This window comes from Colobus angolensis, unplaced genomic scaffold, assembly GCF_000951035.1.
Source record: "Colobus angolensis palliatus isolate OR3802 unplaced genomic scaffold, Cang.pa_1.0 Scaffold71, whole genome shotgun sequence".
Lineage (NCBI taxonomy): Eukaryota > Metazoa > Chordata > Mammalia > Primates > Cercopithecidae > Colobus > Colobus angolensis.
Genome location: NW_012120821.1, coordinates 10,625,644 through 10,639,217, shown reverse-complemented (window position 1 = coordinate 10,639,217; position 13,574 = coordinate 10,625,644). Strand labels below are relative to the sequence as shown.

At 37.0% G+C, this 13,574-nt stretch overlaps 1 protein-coding gene across 3 annotated transcripts in view; it reads right to left on the bottom strand.

Annotated features, from left to right (window-relative positions):
• Positions 1–773: 773 nt before the first annotated feature.
• RAB14 (RAB14, member RAS oncogene family) overlaps positions 774–13,574 on the bottom strand; it is a 44,173-nt gene continuing 31,372 nt past the window's right edge. For all 3 annotated transcript variants that reach the window (XM_011927395.1, XM_011927394.1, XM_011927397.1), the window contains 5 exons: positions 12,625–12,802; positions 8,687–8,753; positions 5,088–5,175; positions 4,405–4,435; positions 774–3,055 (listed from right to left, as the gene is read on the bottom strand). In XM_011927395.1, coding sequence (XP_011782785.1) covers positions 2,878–3,055; positions 4,405–4,435; positions 5,088–5,175; positions 8,687–8,753; positions 12,625–12,802 — 542 coding nt within the window. In that variant the 3' untranslated portion in view covers positions 774–2,877. The remainder of the gene's footprint in view (positions 3,056–4,404; positions 4,436–5,087; positions 5,176–8,686; positions 8,754–12,624; positions 12,803–13,574) is intronic.

Genomic DNA, 13,574 nt, shown 5'->3' with positions numbered 1-13,574 from the left:
TTAAAATCACACTTAAAACAGCAGACACCTGGGCAAAAAAGTTCCCCAAAACTACTGTCTTATGGAATTTGAGAAGGGAGGTAATGTATGAACATTAACATCTGGCTTCAAAAGACATCTTTCCAAAGAAATTGTACTACCTCTATTACGTGTACACCACCAACCAAAAAAAAAAAATTACTCCATCAAACACACACTTTATTATCCATAAAAAAAAGACTTGAACATTGTACTGAAACATCTAATTTAAGCGTAAATAGTACTAAGCACCAATTACTAATCTGAGGGCCTCCTCACAGGTCCAAGGGCAATGAGTAACCTCGAGAAGCAGGTGACTGCACAAGCAGTAAGCTATGGATTAAAAATTAAAAGGATTTCACATTCTTTCCAAAGTGTACTGCCCAGTGTCTGGCACACACATGTTACAATATGACAGTCTGCTCTATTTGTGAGCACCCAAGTTTATTACAGGGGATTACACATGCATATGACAGAATCTGGCTCCCAGTACAGTCAAAGGAGAACAGCATCAGCCAGCAAATGTGCTGATCTTACACTGAAAATGGTTGACTGAAAACATTTCAAGGGTGATGCAAACACAAGAATAAAACTGTGGCTCTATTACTTAGTGATGTGGTTTTATATGCTACATATGTAGACCTCTCTTTATACAATGAATACGGACAGTGCTGCAATAAAAACTGATGACACATCAAATTGTTCACCTGAAGAAAAGAAACCCTATTAGAGAGTTCAGAAAATAATGCAACCAATTTTAATTTAATCTAGATACAGGTACTTTATTTACAAATATTTAGATTAATAGCATTTTGTTACATCAAATGAAGAGTACAGCAGTCTGAATAAATCCTTCGGTCACAAAAACAATAAAACCCACTGTAACTAACTTTGGGAGTCAGGGTATTGCACCTCAACAAGCCGCAGTCTTTCGTTTGTGATTGCCACCTTATATCCCAATGGGTGGTTTGTTTGTTTTGTTTTTGTAAATATACACACACACCAGCAGGTCATGGTCCCTGGGTGAATCCCTTGTGATGCAACAGTGTAAGCAAAATGGATCACTGTAAGTCTTTAACAGAACATACCAATCTACTCCAGAAGTCTTATTTTTTAAAAAGTTAAAGACAAAAATAAAAATGAATCCACAAATTAACCAAAGCCTATTTTCTGCACATTCCAGTTTTGGCTTTTATTTAACATTGACTATACAATACTCTGGTACTACCACATGTTTACAACCCAAAAAGATGTACTTTTATGTTAGTGTCTGTAAAGGGGGATTTAAAATGTGTATTTTAAACACAGCAGTTGAGCTGAGTGCATTTTCTATAGTGTGCTGAGGTGTTACTTATTCTTCTTCAAATAAACTCTCAATTCCCAGCCACTGAATCATAAACACAGTAAGAAAAATCAACAGAAATGAAGAACTTAAACATGTTTGTTGTACAAAGAAATAAGATTGTTTCTCTTGCTATACAGTATTAATTCAGTGGCCAAACCACCTAGTGCAAAGTAATAACTTACTTTGTATCAGCACAAGCACTGAAACATCTTTAGAAACACTTTCCCTTTTATGAAACAATTTATGCCAACATGACATAAAACAGCCCCCTCATACTATGAACACAGGGATATCTTACTTCACTGTAGTGTTAAAAATGCACAATTTAAAATCCCTTAACAGCAGACCTGTGGTTCTGACTGTCCAGTTCAGAATCTGACCATTCCAAGAAGATAAAGGTATAAAAGCTTAAAATGTGCAATAATAAACCCAGCCTTTTTTCTTTTCCTATACAGTAAGGCAAGAATGCAGCCTGTAATGCAAAAACGTTTACAAAAAGAGAAAAGCAGGTTAGCACATTGTCGATTGCACAAGAACAGTTAAGAAAATCAGCAGGTAAGCAACAGTGCAAAGATGGAACAGAATCTGCTAGTGTTAATCCTCTGATGCTAGGAGCTTTTTCCAGCATAATGTCCCCAAACACTGCCAGCACCAAGGGGTGGGGCCAGTACTACTTGTGAACTGCAGTGTGTCTATTTCTTTGTGTGAAATGGAAGGGAGTAACATGGTCACATATAGGTCATACTGTACAAACTGGTATTTTTATACTGTTCCAACGCCAGTAATCAATTTATTTTCTTCATTAAAATAATATACACAGAATGTATTGTTAGTTCGATTCCTTCAAATTTTATACATATTTACTTTCTGTTAAAGAGAAAAGGATAAAATGGTATAAAAAAAGATAAAGCTATTAATTAAGCACGAGAGAGAAGATAAATGGATATATTCCCTGTGCGAGGCTAAGACAGAAGCAAACCTCGTCAAGAAAAATGCCACCCACACAACAGGAAATGTATCCAAAACAAAACAAAAGCAGTTATAGAACCCCTTCTCTACCATCAGAAGTCATTTCACAGCAATAAACTTATTGGTTACAACAGACATACTTGAACAGTAAGGATGGGTAGAAAGGCTTAAGATATCATCAAATGAAACCGTACAGTAAGACAAAGCCTTGCCAAAGAGGGAGGGTAAAAATCATGAAGTCCAGCATCAGTGCTCAGTTTAAATCATATATTGGTGACATACTTATCACGAGGACAAGGGGGAAAAAAAGTCTAGATTTACCATGCAGGCGAGATTTATTACTCTACTTGCTTTTGATAACCTGATTACATCTAGTTGTTTAGCAGTTTAGTATTGTGTTAAACTGTTTTTACAACAGATTTTTGTTTTTTCTTTTTTTTTAATTAAACCCAGTAAGATGTACAGAAGACAATGAGGCAGTAAAAAGTACTGCTTTCAACAGACAGAGGTGAAAGGTCAAATGAGGGGCCACGGCAAAGAGGTCACTAGCAGCCACAGCCTTCTCTCTGGGGTTGGGGTTCACTGGTTAGCCGGCCTCCCTGCGGGGCTGAAGGTTTGTGTTGTACACCAGACTCAGCAGCATTCAGATCCAAGCTTCCATCCTGAATGTTCTGATATATTTTCTTGGCAGCCTCAAGGAAGGCATCTTCTACATTCTCTCCCCTAAGAGGCAATTGATAACTTTATTGGAGAACCACAGTTTTCTACAAAAGACAAGACGTTATATACTGACCTTTTGTTAATCTTTAGTTAACTGCCATGATGTCTTCAACTTAACCATTGTCATCTAGTAAGAGATTACCAGAACACTGAGCTAAGAGAACATGGAAAACTATTTTCTTTTCCTTTTCTTTTCTTTTTTTTTTTGAGACAGAGTCTGTGTCACCAGACTGGAGTGCAGTGGTGTGATTTCAGCTCACTGCAACCTCTGCCTGCCGGGTTCAAGTGATTCTCCTGCTTCAGCCTCCCGAGTAGCTGGGACTACAGGCGCGCACCACCACGTCCAGCTAATTTTTGTATTTTTAGTAGAGACAATGTTTCACCATGTTGGCCAGGATGGTCTCAATCGCCTGACCTCGGGATCTGCCTGCCTTGGCTTCCCAAAGTGCTGGGATTACAGGTGTTAGCCACCATGCCCAGCTGGAAAACTATTTTCTGTGGAAAGCATACATACATACATGTACCGAAAGCCCTTTCCACAAATCGTATTTGGACAACTACATGTGTTATATGCAATCATTAAAATACTGTACGTTAATACACATCATGACGACTGAGATAGGTCATTTCTGTGGTAACAGAGAGGATACTCCAAACAGAAATGAAATCTCTCCAAACATGCTGAAATCAGAAGTCCAAGAATAATATGGTCTGCTCAGCCAAGCATGAACTGAGCTGTTTTTAATCGGGTGATGGTGACATAATCATGCTTAGCCACGTTAACACCTCCATTCAGTTTTCTTTGGACTAACAGCACAGCTGAGACTAAACAGAAACAGGTTAGCCTCTCACCACAAGAAATTTTTGACCTAATAAATGAAGAACAATGATGGGAGTGCCACACAGTTCAAAGCAGACATGGAAGAACAATTAGAAAATGTTCACTACTCTTCTGAGTAGACACTACCCCTTAAATCATGCTTAACGTGATCAGAAAATTAAATTGACAAGCTTATGTCTGAGATACCAAACTCAACCTCACTTGTGAAAAGTCAAACACTGTCATTTGTGAAAAGTCAAACACTTCTGAAATGTAAACAAAGTTCCATTTTATTAACCTGGGTTACCAACAGGCATAATCAAGGTACAATCTTTTAGTTAACAAAAATTCATATTATTTTGAAATATAAAAAAGGAAGCAGAGAGATGTTTGCTGTTCTTCCTGCAGTAAGCATTACACATTTATATATAGTACTTTATATGTGTATATACATTATATACTTTTCATATATACGGTTCTACTTTGAGAAACTTGAATATAATTGAAATATCTATATTTTGGTCATACTTACGTTTTTGCACTCGCTTCAAGGAACAATAAGCCTAAAAATAAAATTCAGACTATAATTAGGACACTTCAAACTCACAAGTGCATTTCCTTTTTTTATGAGACGGAGTCTTGCTCTGTCACCCATGCTGGAGTGCAGTGGTGCGATCTCAGCTCACTGCAAGCTCCACCTCCTGGGTTCACCCCATTCTCCTGCCTCAGCCTCCCAAGTAGCTGGGACTACAGGTGCCCGCCACCACGCCCGGCTAATTTTTTTTGTACTTTTAGCAGAGATGGAGTTCCACTGTGTTAGCCAGCATGGTCTCTCCTGACCTCATGATCCACCTGCCTCAGCCTCCCAAAGTGCTGGGATTACAGGAGTGAGCCACCGTGCTTGGCCCACAAGTGCATTTCTTTAGTAACATCTGAAAAAGTTTCCCATCAGTTTTTAGTACTCTTCCCATAGTATTTTATGAAAAAGTATGTAAGTCTGAGGTGGAGAGCATCTTTATATTTGTCACTAAATAACTGTACTGCTGCAACATAAATCTCACAGAAATAGAAACACATTTTGTTACTTCCTCATTCTTGAGATTTCTGAGTCTGCATTAAAAAACAACAAAAAAAACTATCAATCTGCAATATCAAAATCCCACCTTTCCTTAGTAATTCTCCCAATTGTGACCATTAAGTCTTAAAGAAACCCACCGTTTTCTTCAGCAAACTGTTTGGCTTCTTCATATGTAACATCTCTCTGTGCCTCCAAATCTGCTTTATTTCCTATGAGAATTATTACCTAATTTGTGATCAAAAGAAAGACACCTTATAACAAAAGCAGTAATTTAAACCAACCATGCAAATTCTGAAATCCAAAAATCTTGATAGAAAAAATAACTGGGCCTAAAAAGAAAACCAAGTACTAGCAATTACCCACTAGACAGGGCTACAGATTCATGAAGTCATTACTACAAAGGACCTTAGCAATGATCTAGGCCATGGGTTGACAAACTTTCTGTAAAGAATAAATAGTATATTCTTCAGGTTTGTGGGCCTCATATGGTCTCTGTTAAATGTTCTTTGCTGGGTTATTTTGTTGTTGTTGTTTTTAACAACCCTTTAAAAATCTAAAAACCATCTTTAGTTCACAAGCCAGTCAGAAACAGGCTGTGGGCTGAATGTGGCCCATAGGCCATACATACTTTGGTGACACCTGGTCTAGTCCAAAGATTATGATATATCTGAGTAAGATTACTAAGGGTTCATGGACAAGCTCCAGGGGATCTGCAAATACCCTGAAATACTGTAAATACTGTAATTGTGGGCATGTCCTAGAGGAGCAGGTTCATGGCTTCCATCAGATTTTCAAACAGTTCTGAGATCCTCAAAAAGTTTGAAAGCCACTAGGTACAATCCTTTAGGCTACCAGTAAGGAAATTAAAGCTCAAGGCAAAAGGACTTGCTGAAGGTCACTCAGTGAGTCAGTGGTAGGAGGACATTAGAACTCAGGTAGAAACCCAAACTGTGATCTTGAGACAAATACTATCCTACCCCACATTATCCCTAGATAGGACTGAGTTTATAGTTAACAGTAACTGATAAGAGACGTCTATGTGTATACACAAAGGGGAGCTGGGAGTAGGAGTTTGGGGCATGTATGCAGTAAGTTCAAATCCAAGGCAAAAATAGCACCCACCTACCTATATCCACCTTGGAACCACTCATATGAAGTTAAGCCAAAGTTAAAGGCAGCTCTGCAAAGTTGTAAGAAGAAAATACGTACCCTTGGAGAATAGCAAAGGGCTTTGGCCTTTATCTGGGGTGGCGAGGGCGGGTTATGGATAAACTGTCTTTGTACATTTATGAGCTTATTTAACACCAGTTGGTAAAATCCCTCCCTTCTTCCCCCTTCCAAACAGATATGGTAATCTAGATATGAACACTTTAGGAATGGATGGTTTCAACTAAAAGGCACTTCAGCCATTAATTTTTTTTTATGTGAAATTACAGCTCCTGGCTCTTCCACTTTCAAAAATGTGTGTCCATAAACCAAATCATCATTTTGATCTGAATGTAAACCTTATGCAAGGACAGTTAAGTGTACAACAAAAGTGAGCATTCTTTAAACAGTGTGGACAAAGTGCCCACTGTGATGGGGAGGAAACTGTCATACACTATCCGTTAGTCTTTTAAAATAATAAAATAATGATACTTAAAAAGTAAATCAATTTATAAAAAATCAAGTCCAGTAAAGCCACAATGACAAGCACAGGGTACTCATTATAAGATAGGTACTCAAAACAAGAAATATTGCCCCGCTCCTGATTCTCTCTGAATCTCCAAATAAGGCTTCTTATCTCCCTGAAAGGGAAGTCGTAAAATGGCATGCTAATTACAGAGATACAAAACATGCCCACAACAAAATGGTAGAGAACACAACTTCTACACAGAAATCAAGGGCAATTTTATAGAAAATGGAGCACTTAAGAAAAACTCAAGAAATTTTTTTTCTCCTGATCTGGTTCTATTTCAAAGCACATAAATGAGGCAGGAAGGACACAGGGTGAGAAGGTTAATTTTTATTATACTCCTCCATGGGCCTTCTACAATGAGTTTTGTTTTTAATATTTTACTTGAAATAGCTATAGATTCACAAAGGCTTACAAAAAATAACAGTGAGGTCCTGTGTACTCTTCACTAAACTTCCCTAATGGTAGGATGTTATGTAACTATAATACACTCTCAAAACCAGGAAACTGACATTGGTACAATCCCCAGCCCTTATTCAGATTTCAGTTTTTACACATTCTCAGGCACATGTGCATTCGTACACGGGTAGTTCTATATAATTTTATCTCAGGTACAGATCTCCATCATCACTGTCAGGAAACAGAACTGTTCCATCACTACAAAGAAACTGCTTCTGTGCTGCCCTCTATGTCGTCACACCACTACCACCCTCCACTCCCTTTGCTAACCCCTGGCAATCACTAATCTATTCTCCATCTCTACAATTTTGTCATTTTGAGAATGTTTTCTAAATGAAATTATACAGTATATAAACTTCTGAGACTGGCTTTTTTACTGGGCATGATGCCCTTGAGACCCAGCTCAATTGCTGCATATATAAAGAATTCGTTCCTATGCACAGCTTAGTAGTATTCCACTATAGAGATGTTCTGAACTGTTTAACCATTCACCTGTCAATGACCAGGTTGGGAAACACCTAGGTTTCCAGTTTCAGGCTACTGCAATAAAGCTGCTATGAACACCCTTCTATAGGTGTGTATGTAAACCTTGGGTTTAATGTGATAATGGAAATGAAAGTTTCAGGCACAGTCCCTGGCATGATAGGCGAACAATGTTAACTGACTCTCAGTATGATTAAACCACCGTTTCCTGATAAAAGCTGATCTTACTACTGATGACATAGTTCTTGAAGCAGGCCTCTCTACCAAGTGTTGGGGAAAGCCAAGAGAGACACAAGCCTTGTTCCTGAGAAACTCAGTCACAGCTCAGTGCGTCTTTCCTCACATTGTTCCTGGCATACCCTCAACGATATCTACTGAAACTTTACTCACCCCTCAAGGACCAGCTCAAACACCATTCCTCTGTAAAGCTGCTTTCTCTCCAGACAGCACTGATCATCCTAGGCTCCCCAGCACTGTGCTAGTCCCTCTATTTCTAATTCATGCTTCAATCTACTTTGCAGCACAGTTACCTGCATACCTGCTAGTTCTCTCCCTGCTAGACTATAAATGCTCTTCGGGACCAAGGATCCATGTTTATCTTTGTATACTGCAGAGTCTAGCATGGTGACTGGCCTTTAAAATCTCAATAAATATAATCTCAGTCTGGTTAAGAAGCTAATGTTTTAACATATATAGAATCCTTTTTATTTTTGACTGAAATTTTCATTCTTAATTCTCCTCCTCTAGTTGAAATTTTTATTGAGATAACGCAGATTCACATGCAGTTGTAAGAAGTCGTAAGGAAAGATCTCTTCTACATTTTGCCCAGTTTCCTCCAATGCTGAAGTTTTATGAAATTAATGCAGATCCCTTTTAACATCATAATTTCAGATTTCAGTCTTCACATGAGATCACCACTACATTCATAATTGTAACGACAAACATGAACAAAAAACCTAGGTATAATAAAATGCAAAACCAGGTTTAATTAGAACTGAAAAATAACTGTTACATTTTCTTTGACTAATTGAAGACAACAATCTCACTAGTAAATGGCTTCCCTTTTTGGGTTAGCTTAGTTCTTACATTTTCTGTGTATTAAGATGCCATTTAACTTACAGTATTTGGATTGGTGAGATTCCTTGCATCTGTCAACCAGCTGCTTAAGTGGTTATATGTACTTCTTCTGCAAAAATAAAAGTTTAAATTTGTGACTGCCATATAATTATAGGAAAAAAATTCAACAAATATTTAAAATACATACTTTAATCAATATATCCTAAAATAATTTTGCTTTGACCAGTTACTCAGAACAGTAGTTGTGAAATACAACTACATACTTTTCAAAAATCTAGTCAAACCTATTATTTTTAAATAAATAACTCAATATCCAACAACTTTGATAATTACAGGTCAGGAGTCAATTATTTAGTCCTAAACGCATACTGTAAACAGACCAATAAGCGAGCAAGGAACAACACAGTAAACTGATGGAAATGCCAATGTGGAGTCAAAACTCAAATTACTTTGAAATCATACAGATTTTCAATCACAAAGCAGAGACAAAGTTGTATCAAAATGCCTAACCATGACACATTTAATGGAAGACATTTTTGCTTGTCTTTAAATTTTAATTTCATTAAAAACCAAGTCACACTATTATAAGCTGGCATACAATTCACCTTTCCTTAATAATTTAAAGAGCAAGCTAACCATAATAGCATAAAATTGACTTTGAAGACATTTATACATTGACAAGAATTCAAGTCCCCAGATATCAGTGAAAAAGTTCATCCTAACTTTGTACTCTTACCAGGCAGCTAAATCATTCTGGAATTCTTTAACTGTCCTATTTTTCTACTTTCTCCAAGCAAGAGTTTAAAAACTCATAGGTTCATTTGCACTAGCCAAGTAAGCTCTAAGATGGTAAACAAACCCAAATATTTGTAATATTATACACAGTAGAACCTACCAAAGGGGTCACAGATAATAAAATTTTTGAGGTTAAAAATGTTTCTGATTTATAGACTCACAGAATATAAGTCTATCTTACTCGTTTAACATGTGAGGAAACGGAAGCCCATAAAGACTTAACTGGTGTCAAAATCAGGCCTAGAACTCTTTTACAAATACCACATGTCCTTCAAGTGTTTCTAGTTTAGTCCTGTGAATATATTCCATGATCTCTAGCTGCCAGTTTTCACAGATAATTTGTTATTCAAAGTATATAGTTCTTTCCCAATGAGAACTGAGAAGAACTCCTTACTCATATTTTTATTGTGCTAATCATATTACTCATGAATCACCACTTAGACGTCAAAAAAGTCATATATATCAAAATAGCTCCTTTCCCCCCAATGTTTTAGAATTTTCTAAGTAAACAATGATAAAATGTCATTTTTAAAAAGCACAAGCCTTATCTGTGTTTGATATTTGTATTACTGGCATACCTTGACTTTACATAACAGGTACGTTTTACTACTTCATGCATAAACCTTAAACAAGTCCGAACATTTCTACTGATTTTGATGAATTTTTTTTTTTTTTTTGAGGCGGAGTCTCGCTCTGTCGCCCGGACTGGAGTGCAGTGGCCAGATCTCAGCTCACTGCAAGCTCCGCCTCCTGGGTTTACGCCATTCTCCTGCCTCAGCCTCCCGAGTAGCTGGGACTACAGGCGTCCGCCACCTCGCCTGGCTAGTTTTTGTATTTTTAGTAGAGACGGGGTTTCACCGTGTTAGCCAGGATGGTCTCGATCTCCTGACCTCGTGATCCGCCCGTCTCGGCCTCCCAAAGTGCTGGGATTACAGGCTTGAGCCACTGCGCCCGGCCGATTTTGATGAATTTTAAAATTTCAAAGCTGGCAGGGCGAGTGAGGTACACAGAAAAGCCTAGTACCAAGATCATATAAACCATATTACTTACATGTACCATAACTTCTGCCAATGATTCTGGTAATTGTTATTAATTTAAAATTCACTATCATTATAATTTTAAATCCATAAATAAATATTACTCAAATATTAATTGGTGGTACAAGTGCTAAAAAAGTGCTAACATGCTAGATATGTCAAAATGTTATGGCAAAACAACTGTCACAATAGGCTACGCTGTCAATTTAGAAAAGTACCCTGTAACAATGAGAGTTAATGACAAAAATAAAAAGGAACTTTTACGTTTGTAAAATGTCAAAGAATAATAGAAAAAAATTCACTGTCATGACTGCAACATCGAAGTCACTATGAAGTATCACTTTAGCACCTGACTAAAGCCTGGGGTACTCTTTTCCAGTAACAGTTTTTATTACAATATAATGAACACATCATAAAGCTTATCCTTTTAAAGTACGTAATTTAGTTGTTTTAAGGGTAGTTACAAAGTTGTGCACTGATCACCACTATCTAATTCTAGAACATTTTCATCACCCCAAAGAGAAACTCGGAACCCACTTAGAAGTCACTCACTCCCCATCCTCTGGCAATCCACTTTCTTTCTCTATAAATTTACCAGAATATAAATTCTGGATATTTCACAAATGAAATCATACAATATGTGTCTCTTAGTGTCTGGTTTCTTCCACTTAGCATGATGTTTTCAAGTTTCATCTATGTTGTGGCATGTATCGGTCCTTCCTTCTTCCTCATAGCTGAGTAACATTTCATTGTATGGATATACCACATAGTGTTTATCCATTCATCGGCTGATGCACATTCTGGCTGTTCCCAGTTGAAGTACTTTTTTTGATGACTTGAATAGACACAGATTTTACCAAAAGTATTAACTATGCTTAAAAGATATGCTTAAAAGCAAAAACAATATTCTTAGCACACATCATATTTAAATTTTATTGAGTTTTTAATTATGTGAAGTCTTCAGAAATGCACTCCTCATAAAATCAGACAGTTCTGTGTACGCGGCCAGGTTTATTAACAGCCTTCCCATAATACTCTTGATCATATCACTGATTGCCTGGCTATAATGAAGAGCATTAATGCTTATTTCCCTCTGTTTTGCTCTGAGGCCACGCAATTCTGGCATTTACTGAAACTTTAGGCACTATAATTATAATTAGTCAATATCTTTATTCTAAGGCAGCATTTCCCAAAGTGTGCTCCTCAATAAAATAAGCTTAAGAAACACCAAATTAAATAAACTCATACAGCAAAGAATTTCTTACTGCAGAACTTTCCGGAGTCTTAATATGCTAATGAGCATTATGACACATCAAGAGGAAACCATATAAAGCATTTTCCAAAAGGAAACATGCTTTAAAATCTAATTATTACTTGGTCCCACTCACGCATCTTTACCCCCAAGAAACAGAGTCACATTGCTATTGACTGGCACTTTACATCAACATGAAAGGTGATCCAGTTCATTTTCTAACTTACAGTAGACAAACAGTGCAGGGTCTAATCAAGTGGCACAGTTTTCCATGTTCTCCAAAGTCAAACCTTTACGTACAGAAGTTTTATCACTTTACATCAAGTGCTTTGGAATTCCAGAAACAGTCATGTTGAAATAAATTTAAACCTACTGCATGTAGTATTTGAAGTCATTTCTATCCATTTTAAGAGAAAAAAAAAGTAAGTAAATAAATAAACACCTTCAGATGCAAGCATAAAATTTTTTATAATCCCCCATGCTGGATTAGCAAAACTCTTTGCTTGGCCTTGTTTTGAGAGGTGTAAACTTTAACACTAGAGACTAAATAGAGTAAGTCCCAAGAGTGAGTTGTTTGCTTTCTACTTAAAAGAACATTTTATATAAAATATTATTTCTCCTCAAATCATTCAACTGAAGTTGCTTTCCAGAACTGTATTCTTCTATTAGCTTCACCCGATATCTCCCTAAATTTTTCTTCAGTCATAAAAACTTTCAGAAAATATCAATGTGTTGTATCAAGTTTTACATGGCAACTTAAGAAACCATAAAAAACAAGTAAGTTCAATTACAGTCATACAATTACAAATTTTAAAAAATGCCTAAGTCAATTTTTTTTTAAATGCCCAAAGTAGATTTATTTTCCCCGTATGAAGGTTGAAAAAATTATCTCTTACCTAGTGATATCATAGACCATAAGAGCTCCTGCAGCTCCTCTGTAGTAGCTCCGTGTAACAGCCCTAAATCGCTCCTGTCCTGCCGTATCCCAAATCTGCAGTTTTATTTTTTGGCCACTAACTTCGATTATTCTTGTACCAAATTCAACACCAATTGTGTGAGGACAATCAGCCATAACTGTTAAGGAGGAAAAAAAGTAATAGCCCAATTTTCAGAAAACGTCAAATTAAGCCTGGGGGGAAAATCCACTAAATAAACAAATGGCTTACTAATACTTACAGGCTATAAATAGACTAAAGCTACCACTGGAAAAAAAAATTCCCAGAAGTAAGAAGTCAGGGAAATGTGACTGTACTAGAATCGGGGTCAGCAAACTTCTAGAAAGGACCAAGCAGAAAATATTTTAAGTTTTGCAGGTCAAAATGTCTTTGTCATAAACTACTCAATTCTGCCACCGAGGCATAAAAGCAGCCAGAGACAATATGTAAAACAGGCATGGTTGTATTCCAATAAATTTTATTCACAAAAACAGGCAGTGACTGGATTTGCCCCACTGGCCAGTTTGCTGACCCCTCGACTAAAATAATCTGTTAAGTAAAAATAAGGATTTTAATTAATTCTTCACAGTATCAACATTATACCATTTAGCCTTCTTACAATCATTATCTATAACAGATCAATCAATGGTCTTGGGACCTGAGGAGTTGTTAGTCAAACAGATTCTTATCCCAGAAAATATCAGTGTCTCAAAGAAAATCAGCATGCACATATATTTTATATGTGCACATATATGCACATATATTTTAGAGACAGGGTCTTGCTCTGTCACTCATGTTGGAGTGCAGTAGCACAAGCATAGCTCACTGTAACCTCGAATTTCTGGGCTCAACCAAGCCTCCCACATAAGTCTCCCAAAGCACTACTGGGATTACAGGCATGAGCCACCACA